The following is a 26,378-nucleotide window of genomic DNA, read 5'->3' on the forward strand; positions in this document are numbered from 1 at the left end:
TTGAGAAACTCATTTGGGCCCCGAGGCAGAAAGTATGTGGATGTGAAATGGGGTGAAGCCCCTATCAGCTTAGATTGTGTTTTAGGTGACCAAACGAACTTTTGTTTGGACCAAACAAAATTCAATCAACTACCTGTCAGCAGAAACCTGCGAGTCCAACCAAGAAATTCCTCAATTAGACTGATTAGATTTTGAACAATATATGGCCAATCAAATCTACAAGTACGTCACGTAACTAAAATCTTTCCAATCTATTTAACTATTTTTTACAGTAATTATTATAATTAATCAGCCTAATCCTTGTGATATACAAGATCAAAGTCTAAATTTTCATTCTCTTAATTATATTTTATTAAATTATTTATTAATATCTTGCTTTTCATATTGCCACAAATCTACAAATGCTTTTCTTTCTGAAGGAAAATTTATTAAATACTAACTTCCTTATCCTCTGAGACATAAAAAGGTAACCTCTGAGACATAAAAAGATATTATTAGTTGTTGTTTTCATTATATGATAGAGAAAGTGCATTGATTTAGCCGTTCAGGCAAATAATTTGAGATGTGGTCTAGCAAAGCATTATCCACTTTAATTTAAAATCTAATAAGGAATTAAATATTGGTGTTCAGTGTAGAATAATCCAATGCTGACCTGGCATTTGCTGAACCTTGAAGTTATAAAGTTTCCAAGTTCCAACAACCATATTTTTTGTCTTTGTTTCCTGTCTCTGTGTTGCTTAAAGGTAAAAAATTTCCAATACAAGAGCTTTGAAGATCAGAAGAACATAGCTCAAAGGATAATATTCATTAATGGGAAAGAGCAGCAGTGTTCTTTTTTTGTATTTTGTGAGTCTTTCTCTATCTTTATGGGTAATTCAAGTGGCAATTGCAGCAAGAGAAGGATCTTTGTTGCAGAGCTATGAGAAAGGGAGATTTGGTTATAGCAAATCCTTTCATACCATTTTTGATACTTCCAAATATGGGATTTTTCAGCTCAACAATGGATTGGGTCGAGCTCCTCAGATGGGGTCTCTCTCTTGTTTCTTTGTTTTGTATCATATAAAGTGATGATTTTTAACTCTTTTTTTTTTTTTTTTTTTTTTTTTTTTTTTTTTTTTTTTTTTTTTTTTTTTTTTTTTGCAAATTTTGCAAATATTTATATGTGGTTTCAATATATCGTGTTGTTTTGAAGGGACAGGTGTTAGTTTTTGCGTATGATCAGGGGATGCTAGTTTTTTTATTGATGACAAATGCAAAAGTTTTCAGCTTTTTTTTTTTTTTTTTTAATTCTATATTTTGGGTTTTCGATTTTGTATTCTTACCCGCGACCTTGCAGATGGAATAGCTGGAATTTCTTTGCTTGCAATATCAATGAAACGGTCATTAAGCAAACAGGTGAATTTGATTTCTTGTTTTGATGTCAAGTTTTTGGCTTTCTTTGTTGGTGTTGATTATTGACTTTTATATTATTACTTATGATAAAAATGAAAATTTATAGACACTTGATTTATTTGGGGTCCTGATGAAAATGAGAGTAGTTAGAATGGTGGCGGAAAAAATTACAAAGTTGAGTTGCTGTGGTTGGTAAAGGAATATAGGAGTAAAGTTGAAAGCGGAAAGAGGAAGAGGAGAAGAGGAAATAATAACCTTGAGTAGAGGGCCAAAGAAGTTTGCAACATTGGTTTCTCCTTTTCAATAATTTGGAAGCCCTCGCGTCTGTAAAGTCTTAGACACAAATATGCTTAATTGATTACTGAAGAACAAATGATTATGAATCGGTGATGTATTTTTGGGTGTAGAAATATGTTTATGCATTGATACCCCATTTGTGGTCCAATCAGATTTTGCCAATCGCACTTTAAAAGGGTTGTTTTCTTTATGGCATTTACTTGATGAAAAATGATGAATATGTGTTACTGACATTTGAAAGAATGCATTCTTGAACACAATTTGGTCAGTTATTACTACTTCTTGAAATGCTATAATGTTATTCTAAATTGAATATAGATGGTCCTAGGAATTTGTAACTTTTCTGTTTTTACCTTTGATCATGAACTTCTTTATGAATACTTAATGTTGAACTGTATCTTGGGCAGCTGATGCACTCGTTTCAACTGGATTGGCTGATTTAGGTTATGTGTATATCAACATAGGTACTGTTCCTTTGTTTTTTTTTTTTTTCAAGTGGTTTGTGTTAGCATTTTGTTTCTCTTTTAAGCTTATTTGAATTTATTGGATGCAGATGATTGCTGGTCTGCTTCAATGCGAGATGCAAAGGTCAATTAGATCATGTTTCCCTTTGCGCATTATAGTTGTTATCCTATAAGTTGTAACAGCTATTGCCGACCTTTTGATTTGTGGGGAACACATTTATATTTGAAATAATATTCACTATTTTTTGTTAGTTTTGCAGACTGCTTTCTGAGTTTTGGCTTTCATTGAATTATCAGCTTCCAATGGGAACATTAAAACTTCATTATCTGATGATTTTATAGAGTTCAATTGTACAAGCATGTTAATCATTATATAGACCACCTGAAACTTCCAATAAGAAGTGACTTGTTTGCACAATAAAATATAGACTAGTAATCTGATAACAGACCCCTGACCTTCCCACACAAACCAAGAAAAGAATGAGCACATAAGTGGTAAAATTGTGAAAGTGTGAATAATGTCAAATTCCTTACTATGACTTGGTTTTACAGGGTCAATTGGTCCCTGATCCAAAAACCTTTCCATCGGGAATCAAAGCTCTTGCTGATTATGTACATGGGAAAGGCCTCAAGCTTGGTATCTATTCTGATGCTGGGTAGGATAAACTTTCAGCATTTATTCAGAAGCTGGAAGATAGATCATTCGTCATGATCAATGTTATTTCAATCCCCAGTCACTCCTTGGACTCACCTTACTGCATTTCTATAGGGTTTTTACATGTCAAGTTCGACCAGGGTCACTTTACCATGAGAAGGATGACGCAGAACTGTTTGCTTCATGGGTTAGTTTCTGTTCCTGTGCTATATATATTGATTAAAAGTCTTCCAATCATTTACTCCTTTATTACTGATTGCAAATCATCAAATTGCTTTATCTGTTTATGCTGTCTTTTTGAAGCAGTTGATGAGAAAATCTATCTTTTCAAAAGTAATCTCTAGAAGAATTATAATAATGGAGGAGTTAGCTGAAAATCTCAACCCCTGTATCATCACTTAGTTTCAGGGTTGAAAAATTGAATGTCTGTTTGTTTCAAATATTTAAATGATCTCTCACTATGAAACACACCAAATTTTGGCATGAAGAATTTGAAATTGACAATCTCCATATGTGCTGATTTTCTTGTCAATTAAACATTTAATATCAAATAATAATTTATCATGCATCAGGTCACTTTAGGATGCCCTTTTATTTTCGGGTCATAGTATTATTTGAGGGCTATTACCTTGGGCTAACGCTTGATGTTAAATCATCAGGGTGTGGATTACCTAAAGTATGACAACTGTTTCAATCTGGGCATTGAACCAAAGAAAAGGTTTCATCACCATCTTTATCTTATTTAAGTTGTCAAACAACCTTTTCTAAGTACTTTAAACTTTACTTGTGTAATTTGATAATTTCCAGGTACCCACCAATGCGTGATGCTCTGAATGAGACTGGACGGACAATTTTCTATTCACTCTGTGAATGGTAAATCAGTTGCTTTATCAATTTCTATAAATCTCCTGTTTTATACTATATTGTCATGAGAGAAATTTTGGCCCTTCTGTTTTGTTTTGCTCATTGACAGGGGTGTTGATGACCCTCCCTTATGGGCTGGGAAAGTTGGAAATAGTTGGCGTACAACAGATGACATCAATGACACATGGGCAAGGTTAATTTTTCTTCACGCAAAAATTTTATTCAAAATTTCATGCCTAAACAGGCTTCAATATCTGGTTGAAAGGATTTAGCAGCTTTTTTCTAGGTAATATTGAACACTTGTAAGCATGATTTCCTTTTCCATTCCAGCCAAGAAAAAGAGCAGTAACTTCTTGAACTACTGAATCACTATACGTACATGCTTCATTTCAACAGGAATACCTGCTTAGAATCTCATAACTGAGAAGTGGAAAGAAACAAGTGGAATTATTATTTCAAAAGATGAAAAATAATAATAGAGGACCATTGGTTGCTTTGCTACTTAGTCACCTAAAATATCTGGCTTTTGTTGTAAGAAATTGGCCTCTTGGCAAGAAAACAATCCATAACAAGGATATACTGATTCAAATAATTGAAGACCTAGGATAACCCTGTAAGAATGCATCAAAAGAAATCATTTGGATCAAAAGCATATTTCTACGTTTAGTTTTGCTGGTTATTATCCGATGATGCAAATTAAAAATATAAAGAATATATTCTACTTTGATGCAGCATCTTTTCATGTCTACAGTATCTCATTGCCATCAGTTTGATGTTTCTATAAATTGATTTTGGTTCAAAGATTCTTTCCCGAAGGAAAAGCATGTGATTTAATTGCTGGCTGGAAGCATTGCCATGATTATAATTTGGTCTTGATATCTTGAACAAGTTATTAGCAACTGCAACTGTCTATTGTATGCCATGTTTTCAACTAAAAGTTGTACAAATTATTAGCAACAGTAACTTTCTATTATATGCCAAATTTTCAACTAAAAGTTGATTGTCATACTGATTAACTCTTGTTCTTTATTGTTAAGCATGACCACTATAGCCGATGTCAATGATAAGTGGGCTACATATGCGGGACCTGGTGGATGGAATGGTAAAAACTTGATCTTTTTTAACATGTTGATATGATGGATCAGCTTTATTTCCCAGACCGTTTCATCTTATTTGCCATGCAATTTTTCCTCGGTAGATCCGGATATGTTGGAAGTTGGCAATGGAGGCATGACTTACCAGGAGTACCGTGCTCATTTTAGCATCTGGGCTTTGATGAAGGTCTCTCTATGTAATCTGTTTCTTTCACTCATTTAGCTTTGGATTTATGATTGAATTGGCAAAATATTCTTTACTATTTAGTTTTTTTTTTTTTTTTTTTTGAAGTTTTTATATGATGTCACTAAGCAAATATTTTATAATGGAAAATCCTTGAGAAGAGCTAAGCCAATGAAAAACAAATTATCGTGGAGTCCATTCCTTATATTTCATTAAGGCGTTGTTGATTTGAATTGAGTTTTACGGTTCAGAAGAACTATGCTTAGTTTCCAGTTCATAAGAACTATGCTTACTTTCCTTTGACCCTTTTGCCGTGATTAGAAATCATTATTTGACCCTTCTGCTCTGCCTGAATGCTTTAATTGCTTATGACTAATTTATATAAAAATGTTACTCCATGTGTGTTAGATGTGTATGCTGAATCTGAAGTCTGAACTTTTTAGTCCATACATTTATGTGGAACTTTTATGTGCAGGCCCCTCTTTTGATTGGTTGCGACGTAAGAAACATGACAGCAGAAGCTTATGAGATTCTAACAAATAAGGAAGTCATTGCTATAAACCAAGGTGAATATATGATTTCAATTTATCTTTCCTTGTGCAACTTGCTTGGCATAATTATTTCACTTCCCATTTTGCTTTTAGCAGATGTCTTTATGAATTACTGCCTTTTCCACCTTTCATGCCTGTAAAACTAAGCAAACAAGGGTTTTTTGATTCAGATCCGCTTGGTGTTCAGGGAAGGAAAGTTCACACTGTTGGATCTGAAGGTTGCCAACAGGTCATGCCTCTTTTATCTATTTAAATTTTACAATATATTTGACTGAAATTACACCTAAGTTAGGACTCAGAAGTTGAACATCTCGCAGTCAAATTTGTGTTATATTATTCATGCTTTCTGATTGACAAGCAGAATCATCCTGCCCTTTCATGGGGCTTTAATAGAAATTTTTTTTTTCTGCCATTTGTTGTATCCATGGAAGTTCAGCAGTTGCTATGTGCACAAATCAGGCTAGCTCTATAATTTTATGACATTTATGGTTTAATTAAAGCATATGTCATTAACTACGTTTGTTGGTTTTGCTACAACTTGAACAAAGACCAAGCCTACCCTTATCTTTTTTAATTTATCTCAGTAATTGCCATTATTTTCCAGGTCTGGGCAGGTCCTTTGTCTGGACATCGCTTGGCTGTTGCTCTCTGGAATCGTTGTTCAAAAAAGGCAACAATTACAGCTCCATGGGATGCGCTTGGGCTCAAATCTGGCACCAGCGTGTCAGTGCGAGACTTATGGCAGGTGGGGAAACTGAATTGCTTTTACTTTTAGGTAGATTTTGTTGGTCTTAGAAGGCATAAAACAACAGTCTCAGTCCTCAGACACCTTAAAAACCTTGTCTTAGTCATTCCTAACTGGCATTATCAGCCACAAAACCTGCAGGACTTGTCCTAGCATTTTTCTTGGCAGCATCCTACACAAATTATGGTTGTGTCTAATATTATTAGAACCATTTGAAGTCTTTAATATTTTAAGTATCACTAATAACTTTTTCCAGTTTTCTGATTTCGATATTTCTCCTTTGCAATGTTGTGCTTTATTGTAATTATCAAGTTGCCATTAAACTCTGGCTTCACTTGGTAACTCGAGACAAATATATTTCATTTGAATCAGCATTTTAAGAATTCAGATAATATTAGTACTCTTCCATTGTCTAGTTGGAAGAAAATATGCCAAATTATACTCACATATTATCATAGCAGTCAAATATTTACCTAGATATTTCTTTGGAGCTGACCTGAGTTTTTAGCTTCTAAAACTTGGTTTTAAAATTTTTTTTTTTTTTTTTATCCCTTTTATCTTATGCTTACTTAAGATCATTTTGGTTTGCAGCACAAGGATCTTACAGGAGATGCAGTGGCATCATTCGATGCTCGGGTCGATGCTCATGACTGTGCAATGTACATCTTTACTCCCAAGATACTGCCATATTCTTCTGAGATTTAGATTATCGTCCGTACAAGTTGGAGTGTGATTCAAGTGCATGGGGGGTGATCCTACTCTTGCATTCCATAAGCTGCACATTTCTGCATTTTGAAGTCCCTTTGAAGATGAGAAAAAAGGGTGTGAATATGTCAAAGCCTTGCAGTTGTTATATGCAATAAAAATTACAATAGTAGAAGTAACACTATAATCTTGGCAATCAAGTAAATAACCACTTGGACTTGAATTTCTAAGATATTTCTTTGGCATGTATAAAACTTAAATTCCAGTGCTATATTCACCTTTTAAGTGAACCGCAACAAACTGACCTGATTTACATCTTTTATCATTTTGATTGGTTTGATCCATGATTTTACAATAAGCCAAGCAAATCAAATCAAACCAGATCATAATTGTTATGTTGATAACACAGAACCTGGTGATTCAGGGAATCAATTTAATGTCCATGCAACAATGCTTATATATGACCAAGGAAATCTGAAAAGCTTTACTATATTTAAAGAAGAAAGCAGTACTAGTCACATTTACTCTTCTGAGCTGGAAGGGAATAACTTTGCATTAACTTAAAATGCTTTTGAGAACTGGGCTTGGCAGGGAATAAAAATGCCATCGAGAAAATTGCATTTAAAACATCTTTCCTACATATAATCGCCCAAAAAGGGTGAAAAGGTTGACAAAAGCCATCCAAGAGTTATGCTCTATACTTTCTGTATTTTGCTTTGGAGAAGGGGGAAAACCAAAAAACAGAATCAATGTTGTATATAAAAGCCTCCAACAAAGGGGTGTTGCTACTCAGCTAATGATATATGTCAGGATAGTGCACCAGTCTTTCTAATTTACTGCTGGTTCCATCCTTCTACCTATAGCCGTTTTCCCTAATGTTCTGATTGTATTTCTTGTCTTAGAATCCTGCAGTGCGAAACGGAGTAAAATTTGAGAATATTGAGTTTGGTCTATACAATGATAGTACACCAGGGAATGCCATACATACCCTTATCAGTCTCTAATGGTTCTTGTTGCTTCAGCACTCCCACTCTAGGGATAGCCTGCATCATCTCCAAAGTGGTTGGAACTCCAGAATCCGGTTGCTTTTGCACTGACTGATGAGGGTTGTGCCACTGGCAATTTTGGCTGTCTGAAACTCCCAAATTGAATACCCGTTGAGGAAGAGCATTCCTTAACCTGTGGGGATTTCGACATTGGCTGACAGGACTCGCTGATTTCCAACGACACGAATTTATTATGGCAGGGAAGAAGAGGAAATTGATCCAGTGAAAGATTCAGCCTGCTACTATTCTCACTCTTTTCTGTGCCTGGTTTGAATGAATCTGGAGAAAGATCAAGGCAGCAACCGTTGTCGCCCTTTCCCTGTGGGTCATCCCCAACTTCTTCAGCCTTTCGAGGTGATTTTAATCGTCTATGAGTTGGAGAATCTGGATTCCTCACCCTCATCCATGATAGCAAATCTTTGTAAGGATGATGCCTCTGCAAAATGCAAGCATTTTTTTCTTTTTTGGTCACTGATTTTTAACTGTTTAGGTTTATAGCAAACAAACCGTTCAATTGACAGATCAGAAAAAAAAACAGCAAAATTTAGTTATACCACATCAGGGATGTATGTGCCCGTTCCTCGTGACTTCCCCATTTCATCAATGACAGAAGTAGTGGCACATATCTTTGACAGATAAGGGTGCAAGATTGGCACTACTGGGGCAAATAAAGTTGTGCCTCTTTGAGGAAAGACATGCTGCTTGCATTGCAGAAATTGAGACAGCGTATCCCCAGTACTTGTCTGCTGGAATTCAGAAGGTGATGACGGGGGACTGATCTGAGTGGGTAAATGAAGTGAATAATTATGATACCACTGGCCCATTATTAGACCACTGTAGCAATCCTCATAGTCTCCACTGAGATCAAATGCCTCAGATCTTCCAGTGCCAAATGCAGGTACAGGAACTTGTACATCTGGCCTTTCTCCCCTCCCACTTCGATCCATAGTATTTCTGAAAAAATTCTCCAGTTTTGCACCCATGCTTACTCCTGGTAACACAAGGATTTCTCCAAGCCTCTGATACCCATAGGCAAGGGCACATTTTATACGATGAAAATTGCCTGGAAGAAGATAGATTGATTTGCATGAGGTAACTAGTTCAAAGCATTAGTAATTACGCAACAATTTCAAATATTCACACTGCAAACATTAAATGGATCTTGAATTTAATTCCACATTTTCAGATAAATATTGCAATGAAATCATGTACATATATCTCTCTCTATTTATATGACATTACGTGCATGCACATAGGTGTAGATACAAATGTACACATGTTGCAAACCATCAGAAAATTTTCATGTATCTTAGAAGCATGGAAGATCGTTAATCCTTTTTTTCCCCCGACATTCATGTATCGTATGAGACACTTATTTTTGTTTCACAACTAGAAGCTGATGTAAAAATTGGCGCTAGAAGTTGACATGCAAATTGCTCGCCAATACACAAGACCAATTGTTCTTTCACAAGAGTAAGAATTCCCACGTCTTTATAGGAAGGCTCATTATTTACAGATACCATGCAGTAACCTTCAAAATCTAGATTTTCAACAAGTATTGCTTCAGTGTGTATCATTAATAAAATACCTTTGCTGACACTACGCCCTAGGTTGTTCCCATTTTTTAAAGGATCCAATATGTTGAGATACTTAATAGGAAATTCATGGCCCCCACTCTCAACTGCTCTTATTGGAACTGAAAATTTCTCTTTGCAGTTCCTTATGAACTCCGGACTGATCAATAGCTCATTCCCATTATTATCTTGTGAGTTAGCTGTAGAGAGCACAAGAAAGAGAGACATCAAGCAAATGCTTAAACTGGTAAGACGATTTCATCATGCATTCTAATTATGCTTACCCACAATCTCTGGAAGGGATGATATCTTAACAGGACCACTAATGCTGACGCAATAATTTTCCCAATCAAAAGTGCTGTAGTAGTCCAAAAATCTATATAATACCTGTTAAAAAATCAAAGTTAGCTCAATCATTCAATCTGCAGATGCACAAATGAAAATCTGAAATGAAAATACTTACTGCTAAAGGACCAGGTAATGATGAATGGAACATGTTGATGATACACAACACCAATATTTCTAATGCATACGTTGCGATCAAACCATGGTAAGCCCCAAGAATTCGGCTCTCATAAAAACACCAGGATTTTATCAAAATAATACTATGCTTGAGAAGATGATCCTTCCCGATAAGCCAGTCAATCTAAGAAACAGTCAGCGCCAAAAAAAGTCAAATAGGTAAAAGAAAGTATACTGACTGTTTTCATGTCAATAAAAGATGTGATGAGACTTAAACAATAAGGCCAGGATAGTCGCTTGTAATAAATAACCATCAATGCAAGGTCTTTATGCCATCAAACAATCACAATGAACCGAGAAAAGTCTGAACTCCCACATCCTCATTCATTTTGCTGTCCTCTCTGTCCCACTCTCTCTCCCCCCCGAACAGTATAACAGATGGTCAGAGGTAATATTTATTGAGGAAAACAAGTCGCTCCATCATTTTGGGCCTGAGGTTGTGTAGGATAGTACCTGCTCCAGAAAGCAAAGAGTGCAGAGCCCTTCCATTTGATTAAAAGAGATATCAACTGGTATATTCCTCATGGAACATTTTATGATCTTAACCTGTCATCCAAATTCCAACTTTCAAACATTGTACATGAAAAAAAATTAGCTTTATTTTTATACAAAAAAAAAAAAAAAAAGATTGAGCATCACTTCTGTTAGATGAGTTGCAAAGATAGGTAGTTTTAAATGTAGCTCAGCAAAATATCATAGAACTTATATATATTAGACATGATAATGAATCCCACATCTAGACCTGCAAATAGCTTCCTTTTGCATATATTTATTCAAACTGAATCATATATATGCTTTACTTTCTCTTCATTTTTAAGGTGAAACGGCCAGCACCTGAATACTCTTCTCATGTCTTCGATTGAGTTTTGAAACCCCACTTCCCATAAAAGGTAATAATCATGAACTTCTGTTTCTATTTTGAATAATATCTTATGTGTCAGAGACTTCATTGTCACCCTAACTTTGAGGATGAGAGGACTAATGACCAAAAGTTTAATAGAAGAATAAGTCATCATTATCAAATTTGCACAAGAAGAAAATGCACATTACACCAGATTTAAATGATCGTGTTTTTCTTTTGGTTCAGAAGATATGTACGATCTTGACATAAATAATGTACTTTCTTTAAAATGCTGATGTCCTCTCATTGATGCCTTGTCAACAAATGTCATAACCTTTCTTGAAAGTTGTCGGTATCTAGAAGCTTTTTACATACCATGGCTCCAAATTTGATAGCATTTAAAAGTAACAAGCGTTTATGTCAGGAAACAATTTATCAACCACCTAGGTAAAGGGTCTCAGCTTGAAAGAATGCCATACTCATTTGGTGTAAGGCAGAGAACCGGTAAAAAAACAGTTAAAAGCATGTTGAAACAAAGCAACACAAAGAGGAAAAGAAAACACAAAAAGAACACCACTACAATCAAACAAAGGGCAACAAAGAACAACTACCAAAATAATGTGATAATAAATATCATGACTTACGACAAAAGGATTAAAATCAAGAATTTTAACCTGTGCTTGAATATACTGGACATCTTTTACTTCAGACATAGGGTGCTGCTCTTCATATTTGAGCATGTTGTAGACTTCTCTAGCCAAATCTTCTTCCATGTTTTGATAGCTGAGGACAGTTAGATCAATATCTCCATCAGGAAGATAAGTTTTCAGTGGCACTGAACCAGATGGAAAGACCTGTAAAATTGCATGGCGTCAGGTTAATTCACAGCCACTGTAATACCCGCTCCACAAATTAACAAACACGTCATAAATCCTACTCATTTAAGCCTCTATGTGCGAATGCAGCCAAAAGTCAAAGGGATCCTTCAGATCCTCAGAATGATGTTCAACCAGTTGGCATAAATGAACAAATTTAAACGACTTTACATATAAGGCTCTTTAATGCCACATAAAATGAATCTAAATGGCTAAAAGACAATCATACAAAATTGCTAAAAGCAGAATGCCACGTAGCATGAATCTAAAATGCTATAAAAATATACAAAACCGCTCCTAAATTCTCAGCCTTGAAACACTTTTTTCGCTGCATGGCAATCAGGTGATAACGGCATATTGCATGATGATACGTGTATTGAGTAGGGGCGTTCACATCGGGTTGCTGAACATGATCCAATTGAAAAGTAAAATATGCTGTCCATTTATTTTTTCAATACGGCCTTTATTTGCACAGACATTATTAAGGCTGTCATCATAGTAACTTGTGAATGCATCGGGTCCTTGGTTTTTGATTTGAACAGCCCTAGTACTGAATTAGGTTAGTTTTTCCCTTTAAGCTAGAGAGTTTATCAAATGCCAAAAATACTTGCTTTTAGGTAAACGGATGAGTTTGCCCACCACATGCAGAAGGCGGAACCAGTCAAGTCAGATGGAGATAAAGCACATGCTTGGTAACAGAAGGAAATGCTCAAATACAATGCAGGACCTTTCTGATATATTATCTAACTGAACTTTCAAAGCAAAAAATTCATGGGAAGGCCCATTTAGTCATCTTTCAGATAAATAAATGACCAAAGATCAACTACAGGAGTTCAAATCCTTATGGCTCCAACACCTAAAAAAGCAAATATTTAATGAGTTCCATATCATAACTAATTTCTTTGCCATTCCACACAGAAAATTTGACAACAAACTTTCCTTTGAAAGAGAAATTCAGAAAAACATATAGAAATACCAACGAGAAAACAACAAAATGCGAACCCTCTAATATAGTGACTGAAATTTTCTAAGATCAACTCTGCTAGAATAAAACGGAGGGAGATTACATGAAAGAAAAGAAAAAGAAACTACTGCATTCAACATTTCCTTCAAAGAAGAAATACATAGAATAGAACGTGGGCACTTCTCACCTCAGTTGCATAATAACCCTTAATTAATCTCCGGATATAATCAATGACCTCCTTCCTCTTCTGCTCAGAAGCCAAAGTAGGTTGAATAATCCGAAGTATCTCTTGGATCCTTTGCTCAGCCATTAGCCACAGTTCTGGATCAATTGATAATGGGCATAGATTAAGTGAAGAGGAGGAAAAGGTGGAAGCGGAGCAAGGAGGCAAACTCCCTTGAAGATCTCCCATTATCAAAAAATGAGCTGAATTTTCAGTTCCAAAACAAGGAACTTAGGATCCCTCAGCAGTGCAATGCCCCATTGATAATATCCTCAATTGATTGCATATAAATTAGTACTGGAACAGTTAGAAATTAGAAGTTTAAATAAAATAAATGGGATAAGCAGAAAGTAAGGCAAATTTACTAAAGCTGACATAAAGTACAGATTTGGGAGGAAACATGATGAGTTTAGATACACTGATAAAGCAGCAGAAACAACCTACTATTTCTCAAATTAAGACCGAATACAGAAACAAAAATCGGCTGGTTGGTGCCTTAGAAACAATTGAAAATAATTCCATGTCGTTTCCAGACTTCAACACTCTTTCACTTTTTGAAAATTTTATAAGAAAAAAAAAATTATAAATGCTGTCCTATACTAAGTAAAAGGGGATCAGAAATAATTACATTGGGATTTTGTAGAAAAGGTAGGACATTTGGGTTCTGCGTGGTAAAGGACCAAAGGAGTGAGATTACCATTTTAACATAAATGAGACTAGATTTTTTTGAAGAAAAGAAGTGAATGAAATCCCCAGACATGGACAAAAATAAGTAATGGGGACGAATGCGATATTAACAAGAAAAAGAGAAGTTTTCATCCCTAACCCTCTCTTCCCTTTTAAATTTGAGAGAACTCCATAATGGAATAGGTAGATTAGCATAACTGAATGTCAAAGAGATGAATTTCATAAGAACAAATTTTGCTGTTAATGGAGTCTTGTTATCCAGTAGAAAATGTTTGAATTAACCTTCGTAGCCAGAAAAAGAAGAGTCCTTCCTGTCAAACATTGGCAAGATTCTGTTAACAAAGTGGTTTTGTCTTCATTAATAGGCCAACACAGAATGCAAGACAAATTGCAATAAGATCAAACAGTAAAGTGGTATTTCCATATTTGCTTACAGCATAATAATTTTTTCTTTTTCATGATAATCGATTTCTCGCTATCTAATTCTAGCTTCTCAATCCAGATCCCGTGTGATTCAAAAATGTATAGAAGTAAATATCGATAATATCTCCATTATTAAATTCTAGCTTTCTTCCTAGATATCGCCTAGTAATTGCATTTATTGCATAAAGACAAATTGATTTTGCCCAATGCTTAGGTCATTCATCTCCTGGAAAACTGACAGACACCTTGCACAAAAGCTCTTACAAAAAGCTTAAGCTGTTTGGTAAATTTCAAAATCATTCTGGGATCCAGGTATTGACCAAAACAAGGGGCTGTAAAAGTCAGAGCTGGATTCATCGTCGGCATTCTATAGCTCAGATTAGCTCATTGAATATTTGACATCAAGATGATTTGGTAAGTATGTTGTATGGAAAAATTTTCATGAAGCAGAAGTGTTAGTCAACATACAAATACAAATGTAACATGTTGACCATGAGTTAAAGTTGTACTCAGTGGACCCATCTGATAAAGCATATTTCTTCCCAATAATAGATTGTTTCTTTCCAATTAAAGCAACCATTTGCCTGAAACATTGAAGTATAACTTTGATAGATTTGGTTTCTTTTTCGACTTAAAAGTTTTAAAGTACCCTAGGCACATAAAATGATCAAATTAGAGCTTGGGTAGCAAACAAAACCAATTCAACTAAAATATAGATTTATAGAAGCTCAAAAAACCCAACTGAACGACTAGGCTCTATTTCTTCACAGAGCAACGAGAACCCTTATAACAAAATTCCTTCTTACCCTTCTAAAAGTAAGTTGAAAAACAATGCTGCAACCATTGATCAGTTAACGCCAGTTCTGTGGTTCCTCCAGTGAGCAATCATCATGATTAGCCAAACTGCAGTGCAAAATTTGAACTTTCCTAATGCAAGTATTGAAACTGTCACATGAGTCAATTCCAATTTCTGAACAAAACCGACCAAAAGTTTATACTCTTCTACAACTAGTTCAATCAAAAATACTAAACATGGATGTAATAAAATTCTAAATATGGAAATCAGAATCTTCCCAATAAGGCATTGTATTCATATCATTTACATTATGAGAAAATCTTAAAACTTAAAAGTTAAAGAAGCCCCCTTTTTTTTTACCTTAACGAGTGCCAAACTTGCTTCTCTCTTTTCTTTAGCTTTGCCTTGTTCCGTTGCTTAACTTCCAAATCTCTTGTGACATTATGTGACTTAAACAAGAACAAGCCAACCATCTTCTTAAAAGGAAGAATTTTGACACCTAAAACCCTTAAACCCTCGCAACCAGTCTCCAAACGCAAAACCCAGAAAATAGATTTAAAAAAAACAGGAAGCACACAACATTTCTTAATCTCAACCTCGTCAAAGTTTCCAACTTTAAACAAAAAGAGTATACCGCCATTGATGATGACGTGGCAAAATATACAAGTTTCCAACTTTAAACAAAAAGAGTCAACCACCATTGATGATGACGTGGCAAAATATAAGCGGAGATCAAATCTCCAGGTCAAAAGATCATAAAGTAATCTGGACCGTTCATATACGGTCAAATATCTGACCCATCTAAAACCCACTAAAATCATCTAATCAACTTTCCCGCCATGTTAATTCTAATCCCTAAAACCCTATCCTCTTCTCCATTTCTTCTCCAAAACCCTCTAAATGTTCGCAACTTCGAAGTTCGAAATCCTAAAGTTAATAAATTTAACTGCAAATTCGAGCTTCAAACCGAAAGGGGTATCGTGTTCGAGACTGGAGGGACCTTCTTTCAACATGAAAGTGCCAAAGGTCGAGACTTGGGGGTATTGGCTGCAAGTCTCTACAAGCAATCCAAAGGAAACTTACGTGTCTTGGATGCAATGTGTGGCTGTGGAATTCGGTCTTGCCGGTACCTAATAGAAGCCAAAGCAGATTTCGTATTGGCAAATGATGCTAATGATGAATACCGAGGGATTATTTTGGGGAATCTGAAGAAAGTGGAAAGAGGTTTTGGAGATGACAGGAGATGGGCTGTTTCGCATTTTGATGCGAATAGAGTCTTGACTGAATGTTATTTGCAGAGGGATTTTTTTGACTTGATTGATATTGATTCATTTGGGAGTGATTCTTTGTTTTTGAGGTCTGCAATGAGTGCTTTGAAATTGGATGGATTGCTTTATCTTACTTCTACTGATGGGTATTCTTCAGGTGGTCACCGGCCTCATTGGTCAGTGTTGAAACATTCCTTTTGAAGTTTTAATGTGGTTTTTATAAAATGAATATCTGCTGTTTGTTAAAATGTCTAGATAATTGTTATGCTTTTTATCTCATTACTGGCTTACAATATCTTATTGCTAGATTTATTACCATATTTCTAGTGGAGATGATTTGGTGAATAGTTCAAATTTTTTGGTTTAGAATTCAATGTGCTTTGTAATTTGTTTACTGTCCTAAGTTTATGGTAAAATTTTGTATTCATGTGTTTAGTTCTTTAGCTGCATATGGAGCATATATACGCCCCATGCCTAGTTGCAATGAGATTGGATTGCGAATGCTTATAGGAGGGGCTGTGCGGGAGGCATCTCTACTAGGATATCACGTTACTCCACTCTTTTCATACTACTCCTATCATGGACCAGTTTTTCGGGTCATGCTCCAAGTAAATAAAGGGAAGGATCACGAGAACAGGTGCTTTTTCTTAATGTTTAAATTGTGGCTGCTGTGTTATAGTTTTATGAGTTTCGTTATTTACAGTGGCATTACTATTCATGATAGGCATTATGGTTTCATAAGCTACTGCAACCAATGTGGAAATACTCAATCATTTTCTTGGGAAGAACTTGGTCAGAGTAGTTGCTCTTGCAATAGCAGTAACGTATATATCTTACTCTACAAACAATATTCTCTCTGATGACACTATTGATATTAAATTTTTTTTTTTTCCTGTTACCACCTCCGTTTTTGCTCACTCTTGGTGTTGTGCATGACAGCACAAGCATAGTTCTCATTGTTGCTTCTTAATACTATTAAAGTATATGCTAACATCGTATTCCTCTGTTTTTTTCAGGATTCTAGTCCGGTTACTGTTTCAGGACCCTTGTGGACGGGACCTCTTCATAATGCTACCTTCATCACCGAAATGTTAAATTTGGCTGAGCAATGGGGATGGATAGGCAATGATGTGGGAGCTGATCTTGATAAGCTTCTGAAACGGATGTTGGATGAAAGTGACCCCAGATTACCTTTTGGATACATCAAAATGGATGAGGTCCTAGTGCAAGTCCATTCTCCATTCATTTTGTCAGCTTTTGTTAATATGCTTAGGGGTGTAAATGAGCCAAGCTGAGCTCGAATCTGCCAGGTTCGAAGCTCGGCTCGATAGTATTTAGCTCGGTTCAAACTCGGCTCGAAAATCAACGAATCTAAAGATTTAAGCTCGGGTTTAGCTCGATGAAAGTTCGACTTGAAAAATTTTAAGTTCGAATTCGGCTTGAGGCTCGAGTAACCTAAAATAACATTTTATATATGTATGTGCAAAAGCTCAATAACGCTCGATGAGTTTTTGAACTGAAGTTCGAGCTCGGCTCGATTGCTAAACGAGCAGGCTCGAGCTCGAGCTCGATTCGAGCTGAACTTTTACGAACTCTTTTCGAGCCGAGCTCGAATAGCTTACGAGTCGGCTCGGCTCATTTACACCTCTAAATATGCTATACTAGGGAAATTTAAAATGCAAACTTTGTTAGTTATCCTTTTAACCGTTTTCAGATGGCGAGCCGTGGAAAAATTAATTCACCTTCATTAAAGACTATGATGAGCACCCTTGTCAAGGTATGCAGTTCCCTTGTAACATTTTACCATTATCTGTATGATAGTTTTTGCTTGTTTTAGAGAATTGAAATCTGACTTAGCATTCTTTTTCTCATAGTAAAACTTGCATATAAAGATACATGTTTCCTATTAAAAGATTCTGTGAGATTAGAGCTTATTGAATTCGTTTTTTTCAGAAGGGATACGCTGCTACTCGGTCGCACATTGCCTCTAATGCAATCAAAACAGATTGTCCCATGTCAATGTGCATTAGAATTGCCAAGGAACTACAGGGTGCTCAAAATTTTGAAGCAAAGTGATTTTAGAGCACATTTTGGTTATGAGATTGCATGTTCATTAGTAAAAAGATGTTTGGTTGGCCTAAGTTTGAAATTGGTATCGAAGGTAACGTAATGTATTAGTTTACATGTAAAGTATTGGTTTTCAGATAGGATTATTTTATATGTAGCTTAATCACATGCAAATGGTAAAAGTGCTGTAGAGGGAGAGACCCAATCTTATCATGTATTCTGCATAATTTTGACCCTATACTTTTAGAATGAAAAATTCAGAATAATTTTCGCGAACAGATTGAGATTCCTGCAATCCCATGTATATCAAAAGAAAATAAAAATATACGTAAAAAGAAAAAAAAAAAGGTCACGGTGCCAATTAAACCGTCATTGTTTATGTTTTATAAGTGAATGTTCAACTTATGATAATAAAACCGTTCATCAACACAATTTTATTTCAATCATAAAGTGATGAACCCTTGGTATATTTACCAAATCAATTGGTAAACCTTCAACGAGCAGATTAGAAATATTGCATTTGCTAATGAATTGACGCATTAACAAACTAATTTTCATATATAATCACAGGGAACTTGCCTAATTAGGCTTTGGAATTATGATCATTTCAAGCCCCTTGAATAAAATCTAGTGCCCAAATTGTTGTTATTAGAAGATCCATATAACAGGACATCAAGAGCAATATGTTCCATGATAGGACTGACAAAGAAGAAATGAACAAAAGCACACACTAGTGCAGACAACCTGTGAACAGCTCGGTGGAGAGAAGGGGCCCTTAATATTTTATAATACATTAACACATCATTTTATTTCAATCATAAGAGTGGTGAGCGCTCTAAGCTGAAGGGCATTCATTTGCATACACTTCACTTGCATACTTCCAATTTATTACCTTCCATATGTTCTTTAGATAATCAGGTCTGACATTCTTGTACTGCATCATGGAAAAAGTATTGAAAGAGTCAAAAACAAATGAAAGAAGATGCAAATTTATAATTTCAGTGAGATAAGCAATAATTAGCGACTTCAGGTGTTTTTCTATTTTATGCATACCACACCTATCTATAAGCAGACCCAAGAAAGAGGAAAGGAAAAAAAAGTGCACTTAACTAGAAGTACTAGTTTGCAAATAGATTTTCAAAATTAGGCATGCTGGCAAGAAGGTGAGACCAGATGATAACCTACCTTTCACGTCTTGTCAAGTATATTTAAAATCATGAACTAAGAAGTGGCTAGAAGTACCAAGTAACCTCAACATGCTGATCTATGTACCAGTTAAAAAGCTATCATTGCTTGGCAATAACATAGACCAAGGCAGATAGAGGTTTTCACCAGTCATAGTACACAGATGACAACATTACTTCTTGACATTGTTTTCCTCAAACACTGTCAGCTCAAAAAGGAGGGATTTTAAATGTCTTCGATGCAATGATGCTTGCTACCCTACAAGTCAAGTTCTTTAACAGACACTTGTAAGATATTCTAGAGCAAACAATGCAACTACTAATACCCGAAGGTGCCAATCAGATGATAAAAAATCATGACAAAGTAATGCGCCAGAACACCATCTCAGTCGCATCTTCCTCAAACAGACAGAGAAATGAAGCTAAGCATTGCAAAGAAACTATATCGAACAATTTAAAGGCAAAAAGTTCACCTGTAAGTAGTATGCATGCTCCCAAACATCAATGCCAAGCAAAGGAACTAAAGTTGGTCCTTTAGTTACCAATGGGTCCTGTAGTAACAGTCAAAAAAACATTAAGTAACATTACTGCAAAATTGTAATTTTCAACAGGCTAAAAAGATTTTACCATCATGTAGAAAGTGACAAAATGTGTAGAGTTGATTTAAATATCTTACACGTTTCAGACCCTTAAAATTTCGATAATTGATGACTCAAGATATCAAAAGCAGTCCAACAAAAGATTCATGCTCATATGTAGCATGATAATGACACGTCTTAAAAAAGAACCGCACAAGCAATTCATAAAGCTTTCACCAAAATCCCATAGACATCAATACATAATTGAGAGATCTCACGTACAAGTAATACACTCTGTTCTACATAGGAATCTAATTAGTTGTCAGTTTATTATCAATGTTTTTAAACACATCAGGAATGAGCGGTTCATGAAAGCCCAAAAACATAATGAATAGACTTCTCAATAATAATTGCCAAGTTACCTGGTTTGCAGTTGTCTCAACTACAAGTTTCTTTGCTTCTTTGTCCAAACCAAGCCACTGTCAAGATCGAAAGATGTGAAAAAGAAAAGGCAAATGAGTTGACTGATAAAACCAATCTACACCAAATGTACAACAGAAATTGAAAACCATTGTTTGAAATACAAGAAAGCGAATAACTTACCACCCATCCAGATCCTTGGACAGCAGCACCTTCTGTGCTGATTTTCTGGATCAACTTTTCCAAAGAACCAAAATCTTCATCAATCGCCCAACCAAGGGAACCATGCGGAGGTTCACCACCTCCTTCCTGTTATAGTTGAAGGGTTAGGCAAGAAATCAAAAGAGAGAACTTATTAGGCAGACCCCAAAGGGAACTAAATGTCAGAAGAATAAACTCACACGAACAGGGGCGAGATTCTTCCAGAAAATGGAGTGGTTGATATGACCTGCAGGATAAATATTTCCTGATAAACTGAAAAAGTGGATATCTTGAAGCAACATTTAAAGAGTGTCAACAAACAAAACTTATGAAATCTCACGCTTATTATTTCAATATTTGACCACCACAATGAGGTTTACCAAAAGAGACACGGCAGCCCAAAAATTAAAAGGACAAAACACCAACAAAAAGTGAAACTATTTTACCCACAAAATTGCATGCAAGAATACCTTCATACAAATTAATAGTTGCATTTGCACTATTTTTGAAATGTAAAGAAGAAGACAACGCATTGACTATCGATGAAACTGTTTTGGCCCAACTTTCTTTCTCAATTAATCATGTAATTAGGTTATTCTTTTTTTGTTCTAGTCAATTAATCATCAAAAAACTTCAACTTTATCGAATAGACACAATCATATCCACTACTACTATCAATCAAATCAAGTCCAATAATAATCAAGAGAATTCAATACATCAAGTCAAGTAAATCCTACTCTACTCATGTTTTACAATAAAATCCAATAATAATCCCAAAAAAAAAAAAATCACTTCAAATAACCACTCAAATTATAATTTAATCAAAAAGAAAAAAGCAATCGATAATCTAACCTCCACCATTGAACTTGATGGCGCTCTGCAACTTGACAACAGAAGCAGAGTCCCCCTTATTCATAGCTTCATTGAGCAGCTCAAGAGACTTATTATAGTTAGTAATATAAGTCTGGTGGTGCTTTTGGTGATGAAGCTGCATTATCTCGGCACTAATCACGGGCTCAAGAGCTGAATAGTCGTAGGCAAGATCGGGGAGAGAGAAGGTTTTCAATCCTCGAAGTTGACTTAATCCTAAGCCTAGGAAAAGATTAGAATCCGCCTTGACAGCGGCGCCTAGGGCGGTTCTGGTGGCCAGAGAACGGAGAGCCATTGATTCGTCGACAGGAGTCGAATAGTGTAGCGAGTGAAAGAGCAGAAGAAGAAAATGAGGATTGTGGGTTTCCGATTTGGAGATTATGTAACCGAAAAAATGACAAAACCAATGGGCCGATTTCAAGTATCCAAGAACATAAAACCGTGGCTTATTGACGCCTGTCACATTACAAGAGCCACGTCAAACAGCACCGCCTGGCGGCTGCTATCTTCTTTTCCTTTCTTTTTTTTTTTATTTTTTGAATTTTAATTTTATTTTCTTATTTGACTTCACTAAATTAAATATAATTATTTTTTTTGAAAAAATTAAATATAATTATTCATAAATGTAAATTAAAAAATACATGTTAAATTATGATCTTGATTGTTTTTTTTATCTTTTTTTATCATTTTTTTATGAAAAATTATTATTAAATAAATAAAGGTATAACCAACAAGATGTTGAGGTAGTTAGTGATCTAAATCCACAAAACACAAGTTTGATCTCATCTTCGAGACAATATAAAAGGTCAAGAAAAATTATATTATATTTTGTCGTTTAAATTAATTAAAAAACTAGTTGCTACTGTGAAGATTTATATCTATAATTCTTTCTTTCTTGTTAAAAGATCAGCAAATTGTATTAATCATGATAATAAATTAGGTCTAATCCATATAATTATTTATAGGACGTCATATTATTATTAATGAATTATATTTTTTAAAATAAAAAAGAGGTTAAAGGTGTTTGGTGCACCAAAGTTAGATTTGTGCCATAAGCCTATTCGATTATACATCGAACCGAATCGAATTATTTATATACCCGCATAAAGTTAGTTTCATAATAAAAATTTCAGAACGAATGTATCAAGTTAAATAATCAAATAAAAAACCATTCTAGATAAGTTTGGTTCGAATTTTTATTAATGCAGGAATCCTAAAAGTTCCATTTTATTTTCAGCATCTACGTGAGCTGCTAAATAGTTCCAAGCTAGCAAAATAAGGTGGAAATTACACCACTTTAAGTACATAATTAGTGCTAATTAATCTCTAAAGACTTTCATTAGCCAACCATCTTTCTGCCATTTCAAAACACTCTTCAGCTTTGTATTCAGTAGCAAAATGACCAGCTCCCTGCAAAGAAGAAGAAGAAGTTCTTATAATAAAACTATCTGTTCATTTTCCAATTCCAATAATAACCATTTTAATTGTCAATTAAATGTTACCTTCACAGTTGCAAATGTCAAATTGAAATCACCATTAGTGAAGAACCTTACATATCTGCATTAACAAGTTATGTAGAAAGAAAAGTGAGTTTCCCATTTACAACCTTTTTTTTTATTATTATTTAAAAATTACACCTACCCTGCAGTTTCATTGTTAACAGACCAAGCTCTCCATGATTCCTCGAGAGTCAAATTGAGTTTCCATATCCATTTTTGTGTTGCAGAATACGCAATTTCCATGTCATGGTCACCACTGTAAAAAAGCCAGAGATGAAACAAAAACAAGCAAAGCAATTTCCTTTATTTTTTTCTGTCGTTTTTGTTTCGGCTCTGTGAAGGATGGCTGGATGAGATGAAGTAAAGTTTTGAACTTTTGATCATCTATACAACTAGCGCTTCTTCAACTTGCTTTCTAAATATGGAAAATCCAGACAAATTATGTTTCTATACTGAAAATGTTGTAGCAATTAATGTAAGAGGAAGAATTACCTATATATCAAACCTTTTAGGTTGGTGTTGGTTAAGTTATTGTAATAGCTGACAACACTTGAGGCTTTCTCAGTATAAGCAGGGCCAACTATAATCGAGTCATTGCAGCTTTGCCAGAAGTGAGGCGTGCCCGGATCCTAATTAACATTAAAAAGAAATGAGTTTGCTAAGTTACGTCTATTAACCTTCACTACCTTGCATTATTTTAATTGCATATATCGTATTTTTATGCGTACCTCCTGATGAACATGAAGAACTTCTTGGACAGTCTCATCGTTTGCCCAGATTGAAAGGATCTGGAGATCATATTTCTGAATACAAGAGAACCAACCTTTAGTTTTATGTAGGAAACTTGCATTTGCACGTATGGATACAAACATATGACTCTAGGCAAGTCTAATCCTTAAAAATCATATTTTGTTATTTTATTGCATACTAAGTAAAAAAGAGAGAGAGAGAAATTTACACGACACCAAAAAGTAGGAGGATCAGATAAAGGATGAGTGGGGTTTTGTTCGAGATATCTTCGAGCAGATTGTTCGCCAATTTGTGGCAGCTTGAGATAATTTGGTACACTTTTACAAGCTGGCTCTATAACTTGTACAGGATTAATGTTCCTGGTTAGCTGCAGATTTAAAAATGGTCATTTCTTAATTTCCAATTTCATGAGTGCATGTATATAGATCTTATAGATATGTGACATTAATCTAACCTCTGACATAGCATCCACAAGTGTCTTACAAACATCATTTGGTGGGTTTGTGAAATTTCCACTGCAAGACTCATCAGCAGCCTTAAAAAATGTAATATAATTAAGATCAACACGAGAAATGATTAGTTTTATTATAGATAAACGACAGGATATATATCGATAATGTGTTTAAAATCACCTCGTAGAGTTCATCCGGTACAAATCCTATTCGGTTAGCAAAAGTGTGTCTTCCATTGAAATCAATGCTAAAATCTGCTCCAGGATTTCCAAGCATATAACCCTACTCATTGCAAGAAAGACAGAAGTAAGAGCCACTATCCCAAAGAGATTTCAGGTTCATATCTCAAAAAATCATGAAAAGAAAAGACCATATTTTAACTATTGTACTAATCTCACTCCTTCTCGAAATTCGGACCAAAACAACAACTTGGATTAACAATTAATTGGCTTGAGTATACCTTAATATTCAAGAAAGAGATATTTCCAGCTTCATTGCCTGCATCCATATATTTAAAAGAAAACAAAAACAATAAATAAAAAAAATATTTGGAAAAATATAAATTTAGATTAATTCTTAATTCACATTCATCAGTGATAAATCTTACCATCTAGAACTGTTTGTGTAACCACTGGAATCAAATTGCCAGAATATCCATCACCACCAAAGTAAAATGAGTTTTCAGAAAATTGAGGATGTTCCAGCAACCACTGCAACGATAATCAAAATTAAACTCACTCGCTAATTAACATTATATATTCAGATAACAATTAATTAACTCTTTCTTCGAAATATATATTTCCACATACCTGCTGTAGAAATTCATAGATTTGCTTAACAAATATGGAATCGCCACTTTCATAAATTTCTGCTGTTGTTCCATAGGAATATCCAGTTCCAATCGGTCCATCAAAATATATTATGCTAAGGCCCTGAATTTCCAATGAAAAAAAAATTCATCAAACCACAATTTTTCATATAGAATGTGCATATGTATAACCAATTATTTAACCTTTGTCCATGCATAGCCATTTAACAGAAGCTTTGGCAAGCTTCCATCCCAACTGTAGTTATCAGTATCAAGCTTCACAGGACCTACAATAATGTTCAGAAACATAATAAATCTAAGTTCGGTGAACTGTAATGAAATGTAATTTAACGTAATTGAATCCATTTTTAGTGTTAAAATAGTGATACCATGTGAAAGGAAAAATGCCCTGAGACTAGAGCAACCAGGGCCACCAGTGATCCAAAAGAGAATAGGGTCTTCTGCAGAATTCCTTTGTGACTCAGCAAATAAGTAGAAGTATTGTGCAGTGTCATTTTCTACACCAACATATCTATACAAACATATTAAAAAGTTACTAAGTTTATATTTACTAACAGAAAATATTAATAGTTCAAGAGAAAAATAGCAAATTGATAATTACCCGGATTCAAGATTGAATGGAAGTTCACCATCATAACCTGGTAAACTGGTAATGTTATACTTTACTCCTAAGACAATCTTTGCCAATGAAAATAACACAACAAGAAAAGGCAAACCCATAATCAAGAAGATTTATGATTAAATGTTCTGACTAATGCTTAATGAGTCTTTGCTTGGTGCCAATATATATAGGCTCAGTTGGTAGAAGATGGTTTAAAGAAACGATGCATTGCATCTTAATTAGGCACCATATGAAAAAGGTTTATAATTATTATATGCCTGCGTTTTGAATAATGAGGTTTGAATAATGTGTTTTGAATAAGGTTTATAATTATTATATGCCTGCGTTTTGAATAATGTGTTTGTCGTTTTGTGGAATGTGAGTTTTTCTTGTCCCAATTAGGTGATAACATCCAAAGTATCTAATATTTTTTGAATTAAGTCCTCCAATTTTCACACGTTTTGAATATTTATGCTCTTTTTAAGAAAGAAATAGTATTGATTATTGGCTTCGAGGGAGTTTTGTGATAAACTTGAGTATTTTGAGATCAGGTTGTAGTTGCAGACTTGGAGTTGTAGTTGGATTTTCTTACCAAGTTGTAGCTGTACGCATGGGAATGATCAGTTCAATTACTCATTACCCACTAAGAACAAAATGAGACCACGTGAATGTACTTTTTTTGTTCGTTATAATCAGAGGTGGAATCCCCTCGAGCCATAGAATTTAAAGGTTTTTGCCCCTTCTAGCAGAATGCGTT

General features: G+C 34.9%; 5 protein-coding genes across 7 annotated transcripts; 2 read left to right on the top strand and 3 right to left on the bottom strand.

The window, feature by feature from the left end:
• The first annotated feature begins 532 nt into the window (after positions 1 to 532).
• Positions 533 to 7,251, top strand: LOC105649192 (Melibiase family protein). The gene is made up of 15 exons (XM_012235772.3): positions 533 to 1,028; positions 1,337 to 1,395; positions 2,097 to 2,153; positions 2,243 to 2,277; positions 2,706 to 2,809; positions 2,923 to 2,995; positions 3,468 to 3,526; positions 3,616 to 3,681; positions 3,782 to 3,865; positions 4,710 to 4,774; positions 4,871 to 4,953; positions 5,426 to 5,516; positions 5,672 to 5,730; positions 6,106 to 6,246; positions 6,838 to 7,251. The coding sequence occupies exons 1-15, from the start codon at positions 811 to 813 to the stop codon at positions 6,949 to 6,951; spliced, it is 1,308 nt and encodes a 435-aa protein (XP_012091162.1). The 5' UTR covers positions 533 to 810; the 3' UTR covers positions 6,952 to 7,251.
• A 235-nt stretch (positions 7,252 to 7,486) lies between these two features.
• On the bottom strand, positions 7,487 to 15,585 carry LOC105649191 (uncharacterized). 2 transcript variants are annotated; one of them, XM_020685292.3, is made up of 11 exons: positions 15,263 to 15,585; positions 14,913 to 15,051; positions 12,961 to 13,994; positions 11,609 to 11,788; positions 10,547 to 10,639; positions 10,035 to 10,217; positions 9,856 to 9,958; positions 9,586 to 9,771; positions 8,552 to 9,060; positions 7,940 to 8,433; positions 7,487 to 7,857 (listed from the first exon to the last, which is right to left on the bottom strand). In XM_020685292.3, exons 3-10 carry the CDS (start codon positions 13,183 to 13,185, stop codon positions 7,984 to 7,986), a joined length of 1,929 nt encoding a protein of 642 aa, XP_020540951.1. In that variant the 5' UTR covers positions 13,186 to 13,994; positions 14,913 to 15,051; positions 15,263 to 15,585; the 3' UTR covers positions 7,487 to 7,857; positions 7,940 to 7,983. The 2 variants fall into 2 exon arrangements, with proteins under 2 accessions (XP_020540951.1, XP_037496568.1); XM_037640640.2 differs by lacking the exons at positions 12,961 to 13,994; positions 14,913 to 15,051 and having other exon boundaries at positions 15,263 to 15,577.
• A 118-nt stretch (positions 15,586 to 15,703) lies between these two features.
• Positions 15,704 to 18,515, top strand: LOC105649190 (N2,N2-dimethylguanosine tRNA methyltransferase). Of its 2 annotated transcripts, none has more exons than XM_012235768.4 (6): positions 15,704 to 16,346; positions 16,607 to 16,807; positions 16,895 to 16,994; positions 17,187 to 17,387; positions 17,885 to 17,947; positions 18,124 to 18,515. In XM_012235768.4, exons 1-6 carry the CDS (start codon positions 15,742 to 15,744, stop codon positions 18,244 to 18,246), a joined length of 1,293 nt encoding a protein of 430 aa, XP_012091158.1. In that variant the 5' UTR covers positions 15,704 to 15,741; the 3' UTR covers positions 18,247 to 18,515. The 2 variants fall into 2 exon arrangements, with proteins under 2 accessions (XP_012091158.1, XP_012091159.1); XM_012235769.4 differs by having other exon boundaries at positions 18,127 to 18,515.
• Positions 18,516 to 18,853: 338 nt separating this feature from the next.
• Positions 18,854 to 21,828, bottom strand: LOC105649189 (superoxide dismutase [Mn], mitochondrial-like). Its single transcript, NM_001308695.1, is given in 6 exon segments — positions 18,854 to 19,171; positions 19,895 to 19,972; positions 20,422 to 20,478; positions 20,603 to 20,728; positions 20,821 to 20,867; positions 21,473 to 21,828. Coding segments are annotated over 6 exon segments (720 nt in total). The 5' UTR covers positions 21,786 to 21,828; the 3' UTR covers positions 18,854 to 19,072.
• Positions 21,829 to 22,661: 833 nt separating this feature from the next.
• Positions 22,662 to 25,863, bottom strand: LOC105649238 (serine carboxypeptidase-like 18). The gene is made up of 14 exons (XM_012235830.4): positions 25,622 to 25,863; positions 25,389 to 25,531; positions 25,204 to 25,286; positions 25,001 to 25,123; positions 24,799 to 24,901; positions 24,652 to 24,689; positions 24,372 to 24,473; positions 24,194 to 24,274; positions 23,948 to 24,106; positions 23,718 to 23,792; positions 23,482 to 23,618; positions 23,132 to 23,245; positions 22,993 to 23,047; positions 22,662 to 22,900 (listed from the first exon to the last, which is right to left on the bottom strand). The coding sequence occupies exons 1-14, from the start codon at positions 25,738 to 25,740 to the stop codon at positions 22,817 to 22,819; spliced, it is 1,416 nt and encodes a 471-aa protein (XP_012091220.1). The 5' UTR covers positions 25,741 to 25,863; the 3' UTR covers positions 22,662 to 22,816.
• Positions 25,864 to 26,378: the final 515 nt, after the last annotated feature.

Source organism: Jatropha curcas, chromosome 6 (assembly GCF_041381405.1).
Source record: "Jatropha curcas cultivar XTBG-Jc1 chromosome 6, XTBG_Jcur_1.0, whole genome shotgun sequence".
Taxonomy (NCBI): domain Eukaryota; kingdom Viridiplantae; phylum Streptophyta; class Magnoliopsida; order Malpighiales; family Euphorbiaceae; genus Jatropha; species Jatropha curcas.

What these genes read in the sequence shown, in the direction of transcription:
- LOC105649192 (XM_012235772.3), top strand. Translation starts at nt 811, where the DNA reads ATGGGAAAGAGCAGCAGTGTTCTTTTTTTGTATTTTGTGAGTCTTTCT. An exon ending in ATCAATGACACATGGGCAAG is followed by an intron (nt 3,866 to 4,709) that starts GTTAATTTTTCT and finishes TTTATTGTTAAG; the next exon opens with CATGACCACTATAGCCGATG. An exon ending in GGGACCTGGTGGATGGAATG is followed by an intron (nt 4,775 to 4,870) that starts GTAAAAACTTGA and finishes TTTCCTCGGTAG; the next exon opens with ATCCGGATATGTTGGAAGTT.
- LOC105649191 (XM_020685292.3), bottom strand. Translation starts at nt 13,185, where the DNA reads ATGGGAGATCTTCAAGGGAGTTTGCCTCCTTGCTCCGCTTCCACCTTT. An exon ending in AGGGTTATTATGCAACTGAG is followed by an intron (nt 11,789 to 12,960) that starts GTGAGAAGTGCC and finishes GCAATTTTACAG; the next exon opens with GTCTTTCCATCTGGTTCAGT. An exon ending in ATCCCTTCCAGAGATTGTGG is followed by an intron (nt 9,772 to 9,855) that starts GTAAGCATAATT and finishes TGCTCTCTACAG; the next exon opens with CTAACTCACAAGATAATAAT.
- LOC105649190 (XM_012235768.4), top strand. Translation starts at nt 15,742, where the DNA reads ATGTTAATTCTAATCCCTAAAACCCTATCCTCTTCTCCATTTCTTCTC. An exon ending in GGGAAGGATCACGAGAACAG is followed by an intron (nt 16,808 to 16,894) that starts GTGCTTTTTCTT and finishes TATTCATGATAG; the next exon opens with GCATTATGGTTTCATAAGCT. An exon ending in GCTCTTGCAATAGCAGTAAC is followed by an intron (nt 16,995 to 17,186) that starts GTATATATCTTA and finishes TGTTTTTTTCAG; the next exon opens with GATTCTAGTCCGGTTACTGT.
- LOC105649238 (XM_012235830.4), bottom strand. Translation starts at nt 25,740, where the DNA reads ATGGGTTTGCCTTTTCTTGTTGTGTTATTTTCATTGGCAAAGATTGTC. An exon ending in TACCGGATGAACTCTACGAG is followed by an intron (nt 24,275 to 24,371) that starts GTGATTTTAAAC and finishes ACATTTTTTAAG; the next exon opens with GCTGCTGATGAGTCTTGCAG. An exon ending in CTAAAAGGTTTGATATATAG is followed by an intron (nt 23,246 to 23,481) that starts GTAATTCTTCCT and finishes GCTTTTTTACAG; the next exon opens with TGGTGACCATGACATGGAAA.